The following is a 23,105-nucleotide window of genomic DNA, read 5'->3' as shown; positions in this document are numbered from 1 at the left end:
TATGCTGCTTTCCTTCTGGCAGTCAGTATTCAGTCAAAACTTAAGGAAGTCATGCTCGTCAAAGAGGTATAATGGTGTAATGATGAACATCCAGCTTTCATTTCAGAGATGCTCATTCCTGCTTGCAGACCAATTTGCAGGAAATGAAGTCGCAGCAGAAACGATCATTTCTCTTAAAAGATAAAAGGGATAAACACGTAATATGTGGTGCACCAATCTCCAACTCATTTTTTGTGTATTTTATCAACTAAGTACAGCTGTCCATGCTGTGTTAATGAAACTTCACTCATTCCCGATATGGGCACAGGGACCTTCCTCCTGTACAATAACAAAATGTCCTGATGACGCCCTTGGAGCATATTACTTCCGTGGTATCACACTTATCGGCGGCGACATATGAAAAGCAAATCCTTAAATCCGGGTCAAATGAACACTAATCTGGTCTACTGGCATGAAACTGGATCGTTTTGGTACAGACCATCATGAACAATCTTAATCTGGACCCCAAAAAATAAATCAGGTTGTTTTTGTGTGGATGAGACTCTGCAGGTGGCAACAATAAGGACTCAACACCCTTTTTTTCTGTATAAACTCAAATACCGCAAATCCCAGTCATCAGTAGATGACGTCAATCGCTGCGCACATGTGTTCACCAGCACACGTGTACTTGTATGTGTGCCTGCAACAGGAAAGCACCAAAAGCCCATTTGACTAATGCATATCTGATATCAAATGGAATATAATCCCCACAAGTATGAAGGATTAAACACTCTGCAATATTCACTTCCCCCCCTCTGGATCCAGCAAACTCTTGGGACAAGAGGAAAAGAGCGCCATATGTTCAGAAAAAACAGTCTGGTGATGCTCTATGCTCTGCTGCGTAGGCTGATGCTTGCTCACTTGAGAAAGTGAAGAATTTGTCAAAGTGAAAGGGGGGGCTGCTCTTTGTGGCACTTTGAAAAGCTGAAAACTGGAATATCTGTGCGCTGAGTGAATGAGTCTACCTGTCAGGACGAGAAAAAAAAGCATTCTGAGAATTCATTATTTTTGGCAGTAAGTTATTGTGCTCCATTAAGACTCTGCTATGTGACTTTCTTCCCCGCAGCACTTCTGTAAGCCCATTTGTCTCATTTGATGATGTTTTGTCTCAAGGTCACAACACACAACAATGTGAAGCAGAAAGCTTATATTTTCAATTTTATGCTTATTTATTTTTCTGCTTTACTGATTTTTTTTTTTTTAGGATTTACTTTGCAGATTCAGATAAGCAGCTGAGATCCTCAATCTGAAAACTGCCCTGTGTACTGAGGGCAACATCTCCCAGGATGCACAAAGAAGGTGTATCCAGTGTGAATGGGACATAGAACAGTCCTTACTAATGACTGTAATAATACTATCTAACCTAAGACCAACATAACTGTATCACAAAATAATTAAGAGGTACTTTAAATTTATTTTACTATTTATTATACTATAATGAATATGATATTATTTTTAATGATTTAAAGTACAAACCTAGTCAAAGTAATGTTGTTTGCCTTTGCCTGAAAGAGATGCATTCGTTTTACACAGCAAGCGCTACATATTTGATGTGGTTAATGTTATGTGCATCTTTAACTAAATAAACTGATCTTCAGTAACGCTCTCCTGTGTTCTCCTGCTGTGTTTTAAATGGTTCAGGCCCAGATTATACATCGTTTGAATGCACAAAGCCTCACAATTCAAGCTGCTTTAGATCCCAACGGAAGAGCAACAACAGTTCCTTACAGCGCAGAAAGAGTGCACACGTTGCAAAAAGTTAGTTTATGACACTTTCTATCATCTGTATGAGCATATACTTGTTGGATTTCGATCCACTGCTCATAAAACTTCAGCAAACAAAATGCTTCCAAGCTTTTTGCCTTTTTTTTTTCTTTAAGGAAAATAGGGGTGAAAGTCAAGGTGTTAATGTATGTTTGTTGAACCTGGTTCAAGCCAATTAACTGTAAATCAAAAAATCAATAAACCTTAATAGCTCTCAGTGCGAAGCCGAGCAAGCCTGGCTATGAAGATACAGTAACTCCATTTATCAGACCACCTGCTCACTTTTGCTTTATGATGGAAAAATGATGACTAAACGTTCCCTCGTCTATAACATCTATAACTCCTATTGTCAGGGGTTATTTTTGGAGAGAGCCAAAATGCCTCCTGCCATTCAGCCAGGAGCACAAAATGACTTCTGCCGCTCACTTATGACAAGAGTCATTTCAGCTTTATCCTTCTGTCATATCTGAGTTTTTAAGGGCTGGCTCTCATAGCCGCAGATGGCCATTGGGCAGAAGAGATCGCACTGCCGGCCAAGGACAAAGCTACTGTACAGTAATGCATCAGTTGCTCTCCATCCAGCACAAATGTCCCAAATTTGGGCCACAAGTCGTGACTGCAACCACTTTGCAAGACAAACTTTACTGAAACAAAAAGAAAAAGGAGAAAAAACAACATGCATGAGAACGCAGAGGCTGCAAACTTAGCTTTGAAATTCTATGGAGTTCTTTACAGCAGAATACCAATTATTGTCCCTGTCTTTGTGTTTGAAGGGCGAAGGCAGGGGGGGAATCTGGCTGTTGAGAAAAACATCGACCAGAGAAAATCCATTTTAATTTGCCAAATGCCAGAGCAGGATTACTGACATTTAGCAACTGATATTTCCCCTGAAACTCAATAGGATCCCTCCATAACTTCATAATAAAGCCTCATCTCATTGCAAGTGATTATGCACAGCATGACTGCTCACACACAGAAATCTGAGTATATGTATTTATCAAAAGTGCAAACACAGAGACATTTGAGAATGTGGAAAGATTAGAAAGACAGATGCAATGCATCATTTGCAGGACGCAGGAGCAAACAGCGCTGACAGTTTCTTTCAACACTTGACTAAACAGAAGTTCGGCCTCTGCAGAGATTTTTTAAAAAGGTGTTATTTGTTAAAGAAATGCATTTGACAAGAAAATGTCTCCTCGAGGATGCTGGAGACGGGGAAGCAGGAATGTATGTAGAGTTCTAAAGTGGTTCAGCATCAAAAGGGAATTTGTCCTGTTTGAAGTTCAGCCTTCAGAGGGATGACGACTACAATACCTAGAGGTGACAAATGCATTGTTGTAAGAGGCAAAGTGATTTGTTTTGCCTTTGACTTTGAGAGATCCTTTTACTACAATAACTGCACAGTTGGGGGTGCCCCTATAGATCAGTTTATTGAGCAGGAATCCCATATACCAACGGCTATAGTCCTTAATGCAGTGGCCTGGCTTGAGTCTTCCCCAGACAATTTCCTGCATGTCACTCACCCTCTTTCTCTCTCCACATTCGTATCTACTCTACTCTGTGCTGTGTAAGAAAGGTCTAAAATGCTCCAAAATATATAAACATGCAACATATAGAAATATATATTTAGGATATATATATAAAAATAAAGAAAGTGCACAGAAAGCTCAGCTGATACACTAGATACTCATAATGAACACCCTTAGTGTTGCTCAGCATCCTTGCATTTCGCTAACGATTAATGCAGATTCCCAGTACATTAGCCAGAAACATTTTCCACACGTCTGTCAAGATGAAGCTACAAGTTAATGAGCATAAGAAAAGACGGATGTGGAGGAATATCTTTCTGAGCAGTGGAACAAATAGGATATGTTGGATTAGACAGAGCATGTGTTGCATTTAGGACATATTTTTATATTTTTAAGTCATGTCTCACCCTGAGCATGTATAGCTTTTATTGTGGAGGAGAAAATCTGAGTCAGCTGCACCCTCGTTGTTTACAGCGGTAGAAATTTCTGTGAGCTTTCTAACAGCGAATGCACTCAAATGATTTGCAAGCACACCTCTTTGTTTTTCATTAATCCTCTTAGATTGTGAAGGTGCTTTAAGAGCTTCACTGACGGCATTATGAAACTTAAAGTGGAGCAGCTGTTGCACACAATAAACAACCCAGCCAGGTGAATCGAAGGCCACCAAACGAGCCTGCTATGCGACACACGCAGGTGTTCACTCTGCAAAATAACAATAAAGTTTGCCAAGTCTGTCAAAGCCTCTGTGGATAGCTGCCACCCTGTGTTAGCAGAATGGTGGCATTCAATGTGTGTGAGTGTGTGGGAGAAGGTTTGGGAGGAGGTGGTAGAGGTGTCACAGTCAACAACAAAAAAACAGCACCCGACGCTGCAGTTGTGAGGGAGATCAATAATAAGCCAAAATACAAATCTGGACACAGAAAGCAATCACAGAACGGCCGCTGAACCTCAAACACGACATGGAACGAGAGCAGTGAGCCTCGCTGAGCAGATGCAACATCACCCAGAGTGCACAGTGGCATTTTGAAATGCTGCCCACTCCCTTTTTCCACACTGACCACAACAAAAGTTTGGAGGCACAAGCGAACATAAAAGTACCCGGCGGTTTTTATTTCATGGGGGACAAAAAAAAGACTGGCCTTTATTTAATGCCCTCACTTAAACGCCAGGCTTTATTTGTGTTTGTCAACCTCTTCGGTTTACGCCAGCAATCAGCTTCCCAGCGCTGGTGTCCAGAGCACTGCCGGACTTCCAGTGGGGATAATAACAGAGGCGCTGCAACCTTTTATTAGCCTGGTCAACAGCCCTCAGGAAAGAGCCTATACTATGACCAGACATGTTTCCCACTGAGCACATCACTGAGTTTATAGCTCTACCTGACACTTCAATGAGAGGGGAAACTGAATCAAAGCCAGGATATTCGTCAAGGATATCTGATGCTGTATATGTCATCCACAATTCAGCAGCGGGATGGAAATAAATCCTAACATGTCAGGGCAATAAATTAAGCTAAAAAGCTGGTCTGCCGGGAGCAGGCGTGGCACACAGCTCACAGTTAGACAACACTAATGCAATTACAGGGATTTTCTGCTTGCTCAGAGGCTCGGTTCAAGGGCGGAGCGCAGAGAGCTGAAGGCGAGCTGCACACAATCAGGCGTTTCTCAGGGTAGCAGCCAAGCCTGATCTTGCCACCTCACTCTGTGGAAAGGCCGTTGAGAAAATGCATATAGGATTACAGCAGTATGGTTATGAGATCCAGGGTATTCTGCATGTCTGATGAGCCTAACCTGTGCCAAACTCAGCTTTGCTGGTTTGGGTTATTGAAGGTTATGAAAACAAAATCATTTTTTGAACAGCCACAAGGATGCGAGCTGTGACCTAAAACAGGATTTTAGAAAATTACCCCACTAAATTGATACCCTGAAGAAGGACTTTGCTTGCCCCTTTGCTCCCACTAGCTGTATGGTCAGAGTCAGGTACAAACAAGCCACTGATACTAAAATACCAAGTTTCAGTATTTTGTATATTTCAGCAAAACAACACTTGAACCATTCCTTCATTCCTGCAACCTTCCTACTCAGTCTGACACCTCAAACTATCCCTTTGAGTCTTTTTTTATAATTTGGGCAGTGTTTCTAAGCCGCATCCAAGTCTATGGAGAGCATAACTCCTTACCAAACATGGCCTCTGCTGATCTGTCTCTTCTGGGGCTTTGGATCGCCGCTGTGCCAACAGGCAGTAAGGCCTTGCCAAGAGTACAACAAGCTCTTAGACCTTGCCAAGCGTACAATGTGCGGACGGGGACTTGCCAAATGTAATCCAGCAATAGTGCAACACGCTCAAATGAATCCAACTGGCTGTAGGTTGTAACTCTCTGTAACTCTGTCACTTTATGCTTGGAAATCAACTGAAACTGAAGGAATAAATGCTCCTAAAAGCTGATAATTGTGCAGAAATTTGTGGTTAAGAGTGCTGGAAAGCGTCCAAGGGAAGAAAAGGGTAGCAGAAAACTAAACTGTTTAAATCTAGAAAGGGTGGTTTCCAATACCTGTCTGCATTCCTGGGTGTCTGATCGATTCATGCTGCTCTCCTCCTTTTTGTCAATTCTGGTCTCAAACTCTCTCTAACACTCATTGTCATTTTCATCATCATTACTTTGATCCACTGATCTTCTTGCCTCATTGCTTATCTGTCATCCTGCCTTTCCGAACGTCCTTCCTGCAACACTTCACCTCATCCTGGATTTTCAGAGAGACTCATCTGAAGTCTCCATCAACCATCTGCTAACTCTTTTCCCTTGCCACCATCATCTGTGACTCTGGTTCTGTTCTATTTACCACCTAGGTGTAGGACACCGTTCTGCCATATTGCTTCAGAGTATAATCTAATTACTCAAATTACACTCCTTTTTGTTGTCTGACCAACAGTCCAAAACACAAAAAAGGTTCAGATCACATAATGGAAGACAAGACAGAGCACACGTTTTCACATTTTCGAAAACCGTAACACTAAAGTTTAAACATTAGTTCCTTGAAAAACGATAATTACAAAAAACTTTCGTTTTGCTGTAAAATCCAGTGTTTCAACCTTGATTTAAGCTTATTAGCACCTTATAAACACCAGTGTGTGAATGTGTGTGTGAATGGGTGGATGACTGGATGTGTAAAGCGCTTTGGGGTCCTTAGGGACTAGTAAAGCGCTATACGAATACAGGCCATTTACCATTTACCTGAACTCAAACATCTTGAACAGGAGTTTCCAGTGGTTATTCTGCTGTGACAATTCAGTGCAACTGTAAACAGAACCTACAGCAGGTCTAAAAATGAGCTACGCTGGAGTTCATTTCAAATTAAGAATTCATGTGATGTGATGATTAACCGTAAAAGTAATTTTAAAGTAGAAGCACTTTACCAAACATTTGCTGACTATAACATATGACAGGGTAATGTTCATATTGGGGCGACCGTGGCTCAGGGGTTTGGGAAGCGCATCTGTAACCGGAAGGTCACAGATGCGTCCTTGGGCAAGACACTTTACCCTACCGCCTACTGGTGTTGGCCAGAGGGGCCGATGGCGCGATATGGCAGCCTCGCTTCTGTCAGTCTGCCCCAGGGCAGCTGTGACTACAACCGTGGCTTACCTCCACCAGTGTGTGAATGCGAGAGTGAATGAATAGTGGCATTGTAAAGCGCTTTGGGTGCCTTGAAAAGCGCTATATAAATCCAATCCATTATTATGTTCTTTTCATCCTCCCTTCTTTTCTCATTTTTTTTACTTTAGAGGGTTGGTCAGACAAAATGATACATGCTAGAAAGATTACATTTGTGGAGAATGACAATGAGCATTCACATTTTTAATTAATCAGAAATCACAGTGAAAATAATAATGTTTTTTAAAACCTGGCTTGCTGATTCACTTCCCTAGCACTTTTAATTTCTGCTCTGTACTCTACCTGAATATTCACCAAATCACAGACAGGGCCTCTCTCAGCAGGTGTTCACAGCTCAGAGACAAATCTGCCGTCATACATACACAGAATGTCCATCCGGTATTTGCCATTCCCACGCTGCTGTTAGGTTGGCTGGTGGCCGCCTGGATGATTCTCTAACCCAAAAGTCCAAAGCTGGTCCAGGGAACCATCAGGGCCGGATGCTGCCATCTGACCACCAAGGATCTGCCACTTTGGCAGGTTTGTCTCTGACTCACTGACTCAGTGTTATCTACAAGTGGAAGTTAAAATCCCAGTGGACAGTGAATTGTTGAGATGCCAGTCTTAATCCTGAAGTGGCGTGTGACCCTTTAAGCCCCACAGACCTGCTGTCCGAGAGGTCCTGAACGTGTTTGTGTTCAGCATGTGCTGTTACTTATCTATGTAGCTATGTGACACACTGGTAAAATGCTTGCCACACAGCTAATTTGATATGCATTCAAAGAAAAACAGAGGAGGAGGTGCTAAATCCAGATGCAGCCAGCTGCCTCACATTTCCCCGCTACAACTGCTTCTGCTGACTCTTAAATGTGTGCAATGGTAAATGACTGGAGCAATAACTTTAAAAACAGAAGCACTTGATTACTGAAGAAAAACATTGCCAAGTTTGGTACCAACAGTTTTTATGTATTTTCCCCAAATCAAGGGACCATATGGACGTTTGGGGTTTTTTTTTATTTTATTGAGATTTAAGCCAAACCCCTGAGAATAACTCCGGTGTTTCTGAAAGTTAGGATTTCTATTCAGTCAAAAACTGAAGCAACCTAAACTTTTCAGATGAAAATACAGCTATAAGAGTGCGGTCGACTGTAATGATTAAAGAAAAACAATGGCAGATTAATAACTGCACTCAAATATTTTCTGCATGAATTGTCACTCTGTCCCCTTGTTTCGGGGTAATTAAAGTTTAAAACTTCAACCTTGACATTACAGCTCCACCGTGAACGCATGTACAGTAATAATAGGGGTTATGGCCCAGAGGTTCTTTGTGAGCGACGTGTAATTTTATGCTGCTGACCGTGACTGCAATTATAGTGGGACTTAATTTGTAGGCTGCCATATCACCTCTTTCATTAAACTGTGTGTCGTTTCTTTGTGTTTAGTCCAGTAAAGGGACTAGAGAAAAAAAAAAAAAAGGATGGCCAGTGCTGGCAGCTCAACTCGTATCGGAAGAGCTCAAGCAGCCTGAACTGGCAGAGCAGCACATGATTAAACACAACAGGATTAGAGACTGGCTGAACAACACAACCAATGAGAAGGAGTAAGGCAAAATCAGAAGTCTTTCCCAGATGCTGATAAGATCCCTTGTGTAAGTGAGAGGTCACTACTATGACCGCTGCACTGTGGATTAACGCCAGATCTGGAGGGAGGTGATCGCCCTTGGTTACTACTGTGGATAAGCTAACCTTGTACTAGCTTCTGCAGCAGTGTGTGTATGTGCACAACAGATGTAGGTTACATTACCATAATAAAGCAGCCACACGCTTAAATGGTACTCTGTTGGCTCAAAAGGGTTCAGAGGATAGACTGCAACAGCAGAGCAAAAGACAAAGACTTTCTTTGAGGTCTTTGAGTCAGGAAAAGGACTCAGCTAAAGTTTGGGTGAAATCTGATTTCTCCTCACGTTTTATTTCTAAAATATTATGGAACATAGCTGCACCATTTTTTACTGAAACCTTCACGTTCCTGCAATGATGTTACAATATGAAATGTCTTCATGCGTGGCTGAATTTGCTCCTTTTGCAGTGGCTCTTAAAATAAGTTAGAATCAATATTTCTAACAGGGCTGCTGTGTCAACAAACAATGATGACAATGTGACAATATGAACAAGGTTACTGGCATGCTCTGTAAAAAAGACATATAGCTAGAGTAGCTTCACCCACTGGTTTTGATTTTTAAGCGTCAGTGTTGTACTAGCCACCGCCAGAAACGACCACATTTAGACGAGAATGTCGAGAAAAGTTATCAGCTGCCACTAGCAAGCTTGGTTAGCACGCTGCAATGCTCAATTAAAAGCATGGCATCCTGACCTGTTCATTCATTCATTTTGAGGCTGCAAGGTGTCCAACTTTTTAGCGGGGTATCACCCAACCCTAGCTCCTAGCTATTACTACCTATTATTTTAAAACTTTTCACAAATGCAAATTAAACAAATGAAAACACAAAAAGAGGTATAAACTCACAAGCCTCTTTGTTTGGGTAACACAAATATCTAATCAGTTGCATTGCAGTAATTCAGTACATTTCAGCACGTAGTCAATATGTTGAAGTTCAAAACCAGCTTTAAAATGGGGAAGAAAGGTCATCTTTAGTGACTTTTCAAGTAGCATTGGTGCTGGTGCCACACAGGTTGAGTTTACTCTCCCACAAAATATCCAGTAAGTGACAGTTTTCTGATGTCTGAGATCAGAGGGGAATGGCCAGACTGCTTCGAGCTGACAGGAAGGCAACAGTAACTCAACCACTCATTACAACCCAGGTACGTGTCATGGTCCTGGGCCGTGTTGGCCCAGTATTCTTAGTTCTCTTGTATTTTTGTATTCAGTTCCCTGTTTAGGTTCTGTTTCCTGAGTTGCCCTGTTATGTGGTTCCCTGTGTGCTTTCCCTTTGTGATTCTCACCCCCTGTGTGCCCCTCTATATATTCATGAGCCCTTGTCCCCTTTCGTGTTTTATTCCATGTTTTCCCCAGCCTGTTATGTCTGTGTTCTCCCCGTGCTCTCTCCTCCTGTCTGAACCTCTGTACTTCCTGTTTTACTTTGACAGTCTCTCGTCAGTATGCGTCATGTTGTGTTCACTCCTGCCCTGTCTCGTTATGATTATCTGTGTCAGCTGTGTTCCCCGTGTGCTCCCACTTCCCTCGTTAACCCTCTGTGTATTTATGTCTGCGTCTCCCTCAGTTCTGTGTCGTAGTCTCCCTCATGCTGCGTGGATTTCCCTGTGTCTCTCTCCAAGTATTAGTTTATTGTGCCCAGTTTAAGTTTTGTATTTTCCTGTCATCCTGTCAGCAATAAAGCTGCCTTTTGAGTTCATCCCTTGAGTCCGTGAGTTTTGCGATTGGGTCCTCATCCTGCCTGCCACACAGCCGACCTTGACAGAAGACTACGACCAGTAATGGACCCAGCAAACTCCGTTCGGAACCGGCAGCGTGCAAACTCCGCCTTCCCTAACGAGAGAAGGCAGGAGGCTCGGCACGCCCGGGAGCACGAGTCTGCCTTTCATGGGACTCTATGGGCGCTAGGTGGGCCGCGCAGCGTCCAAATGGCAAAGGCTGCTGCTTTTTCCCCACACCGCCCCACGGTAAGAAGAGTTGGAGGAGTCAGCCTATCGCCTGCCACAACTCCTCCGGCATTTTCGACTTCTGGTTCGCCTCTCCGGTCGCCGCCCACGTCCCGCGCAAAGAAGAGGGTTACTCGGCGGTCGGGGAGTGGTTTCGAGCCGACGACAAACGGCCTTACCCCGCTGCAGGCTTTTGCGCTCTACCTGGGACTTCCGCGCTCAGAGCTGCACAAGCTCCCTGTCTCTCCGGCGCAGCCTGGTTCGTCATCGGCTCAGCCAGCCGACATCACCGAAGTGCCTGCGCCCACTGCCTCGGGAACTCACGGCACAGTTCCCGGGAAAACACGACGCTCACGCCGTCGCCACGCTAAAGCTACTGAGCAAGCTCCGGTGGTGAGTGAATCTGACTGCTTTTTCCATGCGAGTTCCAAGCCCGACCGTCTCGGACAGTATTCGTTTTCTGAGTCCGCTGTTTTTCACGTCCGTAACTCACCAGAGAAGAACAAAGGTTGAATATGACTGTGTTTCTAGGCCTCATACTGTTTCTACGTTCGCCTCCGCTTCTATTACGCACGAGACTGACTTCATCACCACTCTAGAGACTGCTGTTCATGCTAAATTAAAGAATCCTGGCACTATAAGCCCCGTGCGCGTCATCCCTGAGGCCATTAACTCTGGGTCTGTTAATTCTGGTCCTGCAGTGCCTACCCTCACGCCCGTGTTTGAGAGCGACTATGTTTCCTGTGCTCCTCCCAGGTCAGCAGCAATTAACTCACAGACAGATTATTTCACCGTAGAGAAGCAAAAGACCGTTTTTGAGCCGCATACTTGTGAACAGCACTGTGAAGTTAACAGTTCTGCGGTCTCTGTACCTGCTGAGTGTGAGACTGTGAGTGGTGTGTCTCAACTCCTGGACTATGCTGCTCCCAACCTGTATATTTAGAAACGGTCTGTGTGAATGCTCCTGTGTCCATAACGGATCCCTTTGTGCCCGGTATTACAGACTCTGACTCTGCTAAACCTGGATCTTCCTGTGCAATGACTGTTTTAGAGACTGCTACTCCTAAGATGGACAGCTTAAGGCCTACAGAGTCGCTAGGAGTGGCCCGCCATGAATCTCTGTTCGCTAACACTGTTTCTAGCTCCACTAACTGTTTTCCCTGTGTCTGTTTCTGCTCCTGAGCTCAGCTCTCCCGCTTCAGTTTCTGTAACCAAGGCAGCGTGGGCCCAGCCTTCCCTAGCTCCCGTATCAGTTCTTCGGGAGAGGGTAGCTGAGGTCCAGCTGGTCCCTGCTTCTGTTCCCAGACTGGCAGAGGCTCCTATCATCCCGGCACCCGTACCTGCTCCTCGGGTGGGGTTGATGGACACCCAGACTTTGCCTGCTCCTGTTCCGGTTCCCCGGGTGAGGTCAGCCGTGACCCTGCCGACTCCTGCACCCGTCTCAGTTCCTCGGGTGGGAGCGACAGAGGTCCAGCTAGCTCCTGCACCCACACCAGCCCCCAGGGTAAAGGCAGCCAGAGCCCAGCTCGTCCCTGCACCCGTATCTGTTCCTCGGGTGGGGATGGCTGGTGTTCGGCCAGGCCCAGCACCCATTCCTGTTCCCCGGAGGAGAGCAGCCCAGAGCCAGACACCTAATCTACCACAAGCGCAACTCCCACTACAACTGGCATTGCTGTCCATAACTCAGTCAGTGGCTCAGTTATTAGCACAGTTTCCTGTTTTGTCACCAGTTCAGTCTTTAGCACAGTTAACGGCTCCATTACCCACTCAGTCATCCGCTCTGTTACCACCTCAGTGTCTTACTCCATTGCCTGTTCAGTTAACGGCTCAGTCATTATTAGCTCTGTCATTACCTCTGTCACCAGCTCAGTTCATAGCACAGCAACCCGCTCAGACACTGCCAACCTCAGCTGGAAGCCTTTGTGAGCTTTCTCCGCCAGCTGAGGACTGCGTGGTGCTGACAAACTTTGGACAGACTGTTTGCCCTGCACAGCCCCAGCCGTTGCATCCTAAGCAGACTGCGTGCCCTGTGCAGCTACAGTTAGCGTCCGTTCAGCCACCTGTCTCCGCTGGAGGGTCCGAGGGGCCTGTCCAGCCTCACGCCTCGTCAGCTGGAGGGTCCGAGGGGCCCGTTCAGCCTCACGCCGCATCAGCTGGAGGGCCCGAGGAGCCTGTCCAGCCGCCACCTGCGACCGCCTCGTCGTCGCCTGGTCCGGCTGCATCCGCCTGTGCTTCTGCTACGCCTGGGCCAGCCTCTGCCTGTGCTTCTGCTACGCCTGGGCCAGCCCGTGCTTCTGCTACGCCTGGGCCAGCCCGTGCTTCTGCTACGCCTGGGCCAGCCCGTGCCTGTGCTACGCCTGGTCCTGCCCGTGCCTGTGCTACGCCTGGTCCTGCCTCGCCTGGTCCTGCCTCGCCTGGTCATGGCCAGCATGCCTAACACTGGAGAGCCGCCGCTGCCTTCCGCGCAGCCGGCCCCCTGAACGGCTCCGTCGTCTCCTTCGCCGCCGCCGCTGCCTTCCGCGCGGCCGGCCTCCTGAACTGCTCCGTCGTCTCCTTCGCCGCCGCCGCTGCCTTCCGCGCGGCCGGCCCCCTGAACTGTTTCCACGTCTCCACCGTTCCCGTCCGCATGGTCGGCCCCCTGAACTGCACTGTGTTTTGGGTTGTTTTTCTTGGGCTCCGGTGTTTGCTGTGCTCCTTTGTTTTCTGTTCTGTGCCCTCCGTCCTGGGCCCCCGCCGCCCGCCCTGGGTCGTTTTCTGTTTGGTTTTTTGTTTTCCTGTGTTTGGGCTGTCTGGAGCCAGCCCTTAAGGGGGGGGGTGATGTCATGGTCCTGGGCCGTGTTGGCCCAGTATTCTTAGTTCTCTTGTATTTTTGTATTCAGTTCCCTGTTTAGGTTCTGTTTCCTGAGTTGCCCTGTTATGTGGTTCCCTGTGTGCTTTCCCTTTGTGATTCTCACCCCCTGTGTGCCCCTCTATATATTCATGAGCCCTTGTCCCCTTTCGTGTTTTATTCCATGTTTTCCCCAGCCTGTTATGTCTGTGTTCTCCCCGTGCTCTCTCCTCCTGTCTGAACCTCTGTACTTCCTGTTTTACTTTGACAGTCTCTCGTCAGTATGCGTCATGTTGTGTTCACTCCTGCCCTGTCTCGTTATGATTATCTGTGTCAGCTGTGTTCCCCGTGTGCTCCCACTTCCCTCGTTAACCCTCTGTGTATTTATGTCTGCGTCTCCCTCAGTTCTGTGTCGTAGTCTCCTTCATGCTGCGTGGATTTCCCTGTGTCTCTCTCCAAGTATTAGTTTCTTGTGCCCAGTTTAAGTTTTGTATTTTCCTGTCATCTTGTCAGCAATAAAGCTGCCTTTTGAGTTCATCCCTTGAGTCCGTGAGTTTTGCGATTGGGTCCTCATCCTGCCTGCCACACAGCCGACCTTGACAGTACGTGCAACATTTCGAATCCTGAAGCATATGGGGTACAGCAGCCGAAGACTACAGCGGCCAAGAACATAAAACTGAGGTTACAGTTTGCATCGGCTCACCAAAAATGTCCACTGCCCTCTGTCCAAGACATCATCATACCTTTATAGCTATGCCATCTGGACAAACCACCTGATAGTCTTCATTATCTTGATAGCTGCCCTCACCTCCTCCTTACTAATCCTCTGGCTACAACCTACCTGAGTATTATTGCTTTCTGACCACAGTGTTGTCATTGCTGCTTCCAGCAGGATAATGCACCACGTCACAAAGCTTAAATAATCTAAAACAGTTTTGTTTTGTTTTTTACAGGACAATGAGTTCACTGTACTCATTGTCCTGTACCCAGTCCCCAGATCTCAATCCAATAGAACTACACCTTTGGGATGTGTGGAACAGCAGATTAACATGATGGATGTGCAGCAGGGAAATTTGCAGCAACTGTATAATCCAAGATGTAACTAAGTAAATGTCCAGTGAGTTTAAATCCTAAAACCTCCCTGATTTTAAGCATTAATTGGATAGCTCGATTTTTACTTTTCAGACAAAAACTAAACAGTTATGGTTTTGGGTTCAGGGTGTATTCGGATTCAGCAAACTTCAACTAAACTTCTGCTGAAGTAGTTAAGAACGTGTCACAGTTCCACACACCCTTAATGCGTAAGAACCTATTTAACTGTAAGTAATTGATCTATTCTACTTTAGGACTAAAAAGTTTTTGTCTCCCTGTGCGACCAGGCAAATATAAAACAGTGGATTCTGAGACTTCTCCTGTAAACTTCACACTCAAGAAGTAAAACAGACAAAGGGAAGAATGGTACAAGAGGGAATCTGAGCAGGGATTTGATAACAGTTTGAATACAAACTACAGTATCTGCTTCATTCAACATCCTGCCAGTACCCCGTGCTTTCTCTAAAACTGTGACGGGACACGTTTTATCAGCTCCCTTTCTATAGCAACATAATCACATGGGACAAGAGGGACTCAGAGAAGTGCCATTCATCCCTGAAACTCTTAAGAAATGGGACACTGGCTGCATTCCCCATAGTTGTAAAAGCACCGCTCTACACCCACTAACGACGGTCTGTCTGTGTGTGCACGCATTAATTAATCTAAAATTTCGGCTTGTGTGTTTTGGTTGGTGTGCACCCACATCACCCCGTCGGGCGAATTTGCTGCTCTGGCCCTGTTCTGCCATATGTGGTTAGCAATGAAAGCAGAATAGTTGTCTTTTGATGTGATGTGATAGAGGGCTTATTCTGAACTGTTAGCACAGAGGACAACAGCGACAGCCTTTCCCAGCTTAAGCACAGCTCTTCACGGACGAGCTCACTCCAATTAAAACAAAAGATGACAAAGGGGGAACTCTGCATGTCACATTTCTTTTTTTCAGACCCTACTTGGTAGGAAACTGTGAATAAAACAATGTGTTTGTGTATATTTACATAATCACTATGATAAAACTGGGACAAACACATTAAAATGTCTATCTAAAAATACATTTATTCTTGTTTATGTCATTTTCAGTCTTTGTCCCTTGTTGAGCCAATACATCTGAAAGCATATTGGTCAAACACATAAAATAACCTTCACCTATGGTCACAAGCTTTAGGTTGTGACCAAAAGGATGAGATCGTGGGTACAAGGACTGCAAATGAGCTTCTTCCAAAGGGTGGCAATGCTCTCCTTTGGCGAATGGCTGGAGCTCAGTCATTCATGAGGAGTTCAGAGAAGAGCAGCTACTCCTCCACATCGAAGGGAACCAGTTGAGGTGGTTGAGGTGACTAGGATGCCTTCTGGGCATTCCCTAGGTTAGGTTTTTCACTTCTACCAGAAGGAGGCCCTGGAATAGACCTGAGACACGCTGGAGTGATAACATCTCTGCTGGGGAAATGAAGATATGTGTGTCTCTGTTTAGACTGTTGCTCTCTCAACCTGGACCCAGATAAATGGGAGAAAATTGATGGAACATTATGAAGAAAGTGATGAGTCCATGGAGGATGGATGCAGAAGCAAAGAAATTGTGAAAGACAACAACTGCTCTGAAAGAAAATCTCTGATTTTGGAGGAAAACTTGCTGCACTGACTGGGACCTGTTTGTTCCTGACATGGAAAAGCTTCATGCGTTCATGTGTGAGAGCAATCCAAGGTGTGGAGCTGTAAGAACAAATTAGTGTTTCAGCTCCTCTGAAATCACCTATCACAACAAGAAAACAGTCATTTTGTGTGCTGATATAATTGCTACTCTTACTCCAGCACAAACACACACTAAACAGTGACTATTTGGACAGTTAGGTCAGTCAGTCTACAAGCATTCCCAGAGGGAGATTTCTAACGCAGCTAGCAAAAAAAGCAATTCAATGCGTGTAATTTCTGAGTTTACTCAGATGCAGTTTAATGATACTCTTCATTTCCCAGATCTTTAAAATAGGGGTTGAGAGTGCTGAGCTAGTATGACCCAGAGACCCACAATAGTCACAATAATGGAAAATCCTCTAGGATGCAATAAACCAGAATTACCCAATAAGTTTACAAATGGTGACCAAGATAATGCACACTCTGATAAAAGCACTTCACAAATGAAAAACAATCTTGTCAGTGTTTCCCTGGGCCACGAAAATAACCTTAACAGCTTCCTTTTAAAATTCAGCAGCATACATGATGCTGCAATAACCTGATATCTGCTAACATGTCAGACCTCCACATCTGGCTTTAATTCATGGAGTCATTTGTTTACCTAATATTAGTTAGTGGTTAAAATTTTAGTTGGCAGTAAACCTTGAAAATAAAATAATAAATAATAAAGAGATGATGGAAAAACTGGTGTATGGAGAAAAAAAATCATAATATTCCTGAAATATGTAACTTCAACATCCCCCCAGGTTTCCACTTAAGAGAAAACTGCCAGAAAGATTAAAATGTCAGGCATTATTCCTCAATAACAAAAACACAAATGTCACCGTGACTTTCATCACTCTGTGGTTTTATTGGTGCTCTTCTAATTGCACTGAATCAACGGAAAGTTATTTTCTAAAGACTGCTATAATCTATACATATTCAGCAGAAATGGAACACAATCATTTGCATATTTTGTTTGTTTTGGGGGTTGTTTTTTTTTCATTTTGCAGTTTCATTTTTGCAGCACTTAAATTACATCATCTATCCATCCTTTATTGCCTATTTAAGAATGTAAAAAGAAAACAATATGCACAGACATCCAAGAAATCCATGAAAACGCTATACAGCTACTGGACAAATCAACATTTAAACATATTACAAGAACATATGACAGTAAATTGTTGACATTTACCTTAAAACTCGTGCAGAGAGTATATAAATGATATGATAAAGTCAATGTGATGCTGGAGGTCCTCAACTAATAGCTCCTTTAATGGGAATCGTTTCTGTTTATTCCCAGCTCTATATTTATTCTTGGATTCTGCTAGAATAGTTCTGCATGTTTGACAGTTTCCCCTTTACTTACCTTAGCATGCCATACTGAGCCTTGGTCTACACACTTAGTGCATCCTGCCTCAAGCAAACTTTTACCGTCTCTATATTTACGCTAACTTCATTCTGATTGGATCGATTCACAATCAGAACGTTTCTGCACTCACAGCCAGAGTATGCGTCTCATTTGATAATGTTAAGGACATTTACTATTGTGTAGATACATTATTTACTTAGTACTTACAAGTGCATATACTTAGTACTTGTAGACAGACTAATCTCACTATTTAAACTTGCCATGTTTTGTATGATCACTATAGCAGCGTATGTATATCAGAAAAAAAGAAAATTTATTATATGATTGAAGTATTAAAGACACAAACATTTGTATTAGGTGGGTTTGGATTTATGTACCTCATAGCCACTATCTACATCAGAATAATACGGAGCTAATAAGAAACAAGGACACTGGTATCATTTAATTTAAAGTTACAGCTCATTTACTTGCGTCCACTTCTCGTTTACATTTCGTTCAGTCACTCTGAAACTTGTACCGTGTAATTATATTTTCTTTTTTCCCCGTTTTTGATATTACAGTGTCAAATCTAGTGTGAAATTAACTGCTGTCTCCCATAACAAAAACAGCCTAACAGAGCAGATGCGGGTGTGACAGTAAAGTTTTTGAAGTGACATATTGTTTCTTGATGAAGCTGAAGAGGAGGTCGTGGGTGTTTGGATACTGTCAGTCATCTTTCAACTATAGCAAAAAAATAAAAAAGGATAATATATTAAACGTGGCAAAAACACATTATGTTAATGGTGATGAACTGATTTTGTGTATGCTTTTTTTAAGAGAAAGGGAAATGAACATGTAAAATCCTCTTAGAAGGCACAACGCAATATGTTCAACTACTCTTACAGCATCAAAAACCTCACGATCGAGCACAACAGACTAAGAAGTTACCGTATTAAGCTTTAAGCACACAAGTTACAACACAAAACTCATTCACGCCTATTGTTGGGTACCCCATTCAACTGCTCAATAACACAAATGTCTAACCAGCCAATCACATGATCGCAACTCAATCCATTCAGGTAAGATTTCCTGCTGAAGTTCAAACCAGTATCAAAATGTGGAAGACAGATCATTTAAGTGATGGGTTGGGTGTTGGTGCTTAACAGGCTGCTGAGTATTTAATCAACTGTTGATCTGCTGGGATTTTACCACACAATCATGAGTTTACAGAGAATGGTCTGGAAAAAAAATTAAAAATATCCACTGAGTGACTGATCAAAATGCCTGTTTGATGTCAGAGTCAGAGTATGGCCAAACACTTTGAGCTGATAGGACACCACTAGCTACTCAAATAACCACTCATTGCAACTAAGTTATGCAGATGAGCATCTCAAACCTTAAAGGAGATGGGCTACAGCAGCAGAACACCACACCACATTCCACTACTATCAGCTAAGAACAGAAAACTAAGAGTACAATTCACATTGGCTAAGAAAAAACAAGACTTTAAAAATGTTCCCTGGTCTGATAAGCGTCAATTTCTTTTGCAATATTAGGTTGACTGGGTCAGAATTTAGTGTAAACATCAGCAAAGAGTGGATCCACCCTGCCTTGAATCAACAGCTCAGGCCTATGTTGTTGTAATGTTGGAGGGGATATGTTCTTGGTACACTTTGGGCCCTTTATTACCAACTGAGCATTTTTTAAAGTCTGACAATATACCTGAATATTGTTTTTCACCATGTCCATTAATTTATGATCACACTGTACCATCATCCTCCAAACTGGTTTCTTGAACATTAAAATTAGTTCACTGCACTCAAATGGCCTTCTTGGTCTCAGTTAGAGCTCAATCCAGCACCTTTGAGATGCGGTGAAATGGGAAATTTGCATCATAGATGTGTGATGCTAACACATCAAATATGGAACAAAATCTCAGAGGAATGTTACAAGCCCCTTGTTAAATCTGTGCCACAAAGAAATAAGGCAGTTCTGAAGATTAAAGGGGTCCAACCCAGTACTAGCAAGGTGCACCTAATAAAGTGGCCAGTGAATATGTAACGTCAAAATCAACTTCAATTGCTTCAGTCCTGACAAACACACTCATTCTTGCTTCACAGTTTTAAAGATTTTTGCTTTTTTTTGGTCTTAAGTGATATAATGGTTGGATGGATGGATGGTTGGATGGATGGATGGATGGATGGATGGATGGATGGACTTTCAGACTTCTTTCCTTGAGCAGTCCATTATCTTCTGATCGATTTAAATGAATCCGTCAAAGTAGCAGGATACAGATAGTACCAACCAGGCCTGTCAGTGTCCTTGTATCACCATGACGTGGCTACATTTCAGGTTACACCGTGGGTTACCATGTCGGTTTCAGAAGGGTCTGTGGTTACACGAAATCTATTATGACACATAGCTATAAATCCCTAGTTGAATCAACAGTGTAGGTATGTCATAATCACAAAGCTTTTTTAAATCCTACACTGTAACATGACACAAACTTCACTAAAAATTTAACTACACATCGCTTTGATGACGTCCATGCAGTTATTATGGCTGGGAGCGGCATTGGCCATTTGCAAAGGCTACATCATAAGCTCTCCATGGAATCAACAGAGGTCTAAATTAAGCCCAACAGTGGTCCAGAGACCTGTTCGGCTGTCATGGGGCAAAAGGTTGACCATCCTCACGGCCCTGAATCGGACAAGAAAATGAATGATAGACAGATACTTTGAAAATATCTTTAAGAGTTCAGCAATAACCATTTTAACTAAATATCTGTTGGCTTGACAGGAAAAAAAGCTGCCCATACTATCACTACCTTCACAATTCAAGCCTAAATTATAACTTGGGAAAACAAAACAGTCCAATTAGTTTAGTTTAGTTAGATTCATTAAGCAACATTTTAAAACACTCTTTGCTTCTGAAACTCATAATCCCTAAATTTTCACTGTCAGCTAAGCAAGCTTTAACCTGCTGAGCAGATTTCAGACACTATGTTGTGGTTCCCAACTTTCTCAGGTATACACCACTTCAGAAGTTGAAAAAATGTTATTTCTCCACACGTTACAGTTTTTTACTAATTCCTTTACATCATTAATCATTTATCTTAATTTCACTGTATATTTTCAGCAGACTGTCCATGCCCTGCAGTTTGAACCACTAGACTATGTGTAGAACTCTGGAAAGCGGTGGTCGATATTTTTCATGATATTCCTACATTTCACGAAGAAGTTATTTAAATCATAAAGACAATACCTGCTACTGTCATCCTTTATTAAGAGAAATCAGTGTGTAGTCCCATTAAAGAAGTTTCAAACGAAGTGAAATCTGCTTCCTGTGAAGGACGTCAGAGATTTGTTAACTTTCCCTCAGCTCACGTGATGTGAACACCTGGACATGTCAGGAAGGATGTTGTGTGCACAGCTGGCTGGCCTGCTGATGCTGCCATTTATTTATTTATTTGCTTGTTTGTTAAATAAACACAAACATGGGTTGAAAACTAAACTCAAACACAGGAATCTGCTTCCATCATATTTGCACAAGCCCCCCCCAAAACACACACAAAAAAGCCCAGCAGACAGGAAGCAGAGGAGGGTTAATTACCTCCGCCGAGCATCACCACTGCCAAATGCAGCTGCCCGGATCACGTTTCAGCGCACATCTGCTAAAATGCACACTGGCGGAAAGCCGGCCACGTCTCAGCCTCCTGATGTGCGTTTCTTCCTTTAATGACAGCAGCATATGAGTAAGAGAAACCCCCTCTTACCTTCCACATCCAGGCCATTCTTATTTCCACGCAGACAATGGTGGACCGCCTGTTTTCTTCAGCCCCTAAACGCGCTCACCACCTCCGTCTGCAAGCACGTTTCCTCACGTGCTAATCACAGGAGCAGATGCGGGTGCAGTGCGGTGGTATGCGGGGATCGGCTCCATAAATGTTGGAGTGTACCGTTATTCGTCTCCTCTCTGTTTTTTTTTCCTCCCATGGAGCTGCTGGGACCTGCAACGACGCTGCGTTGCTACTGGCCGGCTGAGACGCGTAGCCCCGCCCCGTGTGCGGCACGTGACCGCCGCTGACGCCCTGGCCCTGGCGTTTTACAACATCAGGAACATGAGGACGAGGGAAACAATAATAACAGAGGGTGCTGTGTGTTGAGTGTAGGCAGAGACGGACTTTAAGGTTATGCAGTACCGCCCCTCATTTCTTCATAATTTGCTTCCAAAGAGCCAGACTCGTTTTTCAAAGTGGTCTTGGATTTTTCCAGACATTCCGATGGTCTTCCAAAGTTTTTTTCTTTTTTTTGGAACATGGGCTGTTTTTTCACTCATTTTTAGTCCAGTCCATCTGATCCTTTTCAGAGGAATGTTTCTTGGTTTTTTTGCGGTTTTTGTTTTTTAATTAAGCCGCTTAGTGAAAGAATCAATTTCAAATTGCATTTCTGCCTCAGTATGGTGTACAGTGTGTACACGTGGGGGATAAAAGAAGAAGTGACAGGCTTAAAAAAATTATCTACTGCAGATAAACAGTATTTGATTGGCATGTCCTTGAGGAGAAAAGGTAAAGACCTGACACCGGACCAGAGAAATGTATCTGGCCCTCCTGTTGACATATAGTGTCCATTGAAGCCTCATCAGAAATGGTCTCAGTGGGAGAGTGGCAGTGGCATCGGGTCTCATGGAGTTTTTAGTTCACATTATTGTTAAAGTATACAGAGGATGTCAGGAGGTTCATCAGTGTATACAGCCATTTGTAAAACAAAGGGAAGGCTCTGTCATGGGTGTGGCTGCGTTTCAGCCAATAGTTTTGGAGATCTTGTCAAAATTGATGGAATTCTGAAAGTAGAAGAGCATCGTTAGATTTTCATCCAATCTGAAAGTCTTCTGATTGACAATGTTTTGGTTTTTCAACATGACAATGAAACACCGAGACACACTGCCAATAAAAGTAAAGCTGGATAGAAAAACACTAAATGAAACTTCATTAGTCATGGATTGGCTTCCCAGGAGCCCAGATCTCAAAATTGTTGAAGCAGTGTGAGATCATTTTGATGGAGAACATAACAGAAAGTAGCCAGCATCCAAAGAAGAGCTTTGAATGTCCTTCAAGAAGCCTGGAAAACTCAAGACTTTTAAACAGTGCTGTGTTTAAACAATGTTACTGCCATAGGTAAAGTGTGAATCTAACTATATGTCACTTACTGTTGCCTGAAATTTGTTCAAATAAGTGTACTGGATGGCGTACACTGTTTGAGTTAAGACATGAGTGCTTTTCCAACCAGAGAAGAGTTGTTTTTGTTTTTATTTAATATCCCTTTCTTGCAACATCTCATTTAACTGTTTGAAACATAATGCAGTGAGGCTCCCAGGTAGTCTGGCATTATTATTATGATTATTATTATCATATTAGAGTCAAATGGTAAATGGCCTGTATTTATATAGCGCTTTACTAGTCCCTAAGGACCCCAAAGCGCTTTACATATCCAGTCATCCACCCATCCACACACACATTCACACACTGGTGATGGCAAGCTACATTGTAGCCACAGCCACCCTGGGGCGCACT

The 23,105-nt window shown here is 43.6% G+C and overlaps 1 protein-coding gene across 1 annotated transcript in view; it reads right to left on the bottom strand.

The window, feature by feature from the left end:
• The window catches only part of st6galnac3 (ST6 (alpha-N-acetyl-neuraminyl-2,3-beta-galactosyl-1,3)-N-acetylgalactosaminide alpha-2,6-sialyltransferase 3), a 115,840-nt gene extending 94,272 nt beyond the window's left edge, over positions 1-21,568 (bottom strand). The window contains exon 1 of the mRNA XM_085253380.1: positions 21,309-21,568. Coding sequence (XP_085109506.1) covers positions 21,309-21,326 — 18 coding nt within the window. The 5' untranslated portion in view covers positions 21,327-21,568. The remainder of the gene's footprint in view (positions 1-21,308) is intronic.
• Positions 21,569-23,105: the final 1,537 nt, after the last annotated feature.

The sequence above is a fragment of the Mchenga conophoros genome, linkage group LG18 (genome assembly GCF_057382185.1).
Source record: "Mchenga conophoros isolate Kocher_MC1m ecotype Shallow Benthic linkage group LG18, M_conophoros_male_GT1.1, whole genome shotgun sequence".
NCBI lineage: Eukaryota > Metazoa > Chordata > Actinopteri > Cichliformes > Cichlidae > Mchenga > Mchenga conophoros.
This window is presented reverse-complemented; position numbering and strand designations above follow the sequence as displayed.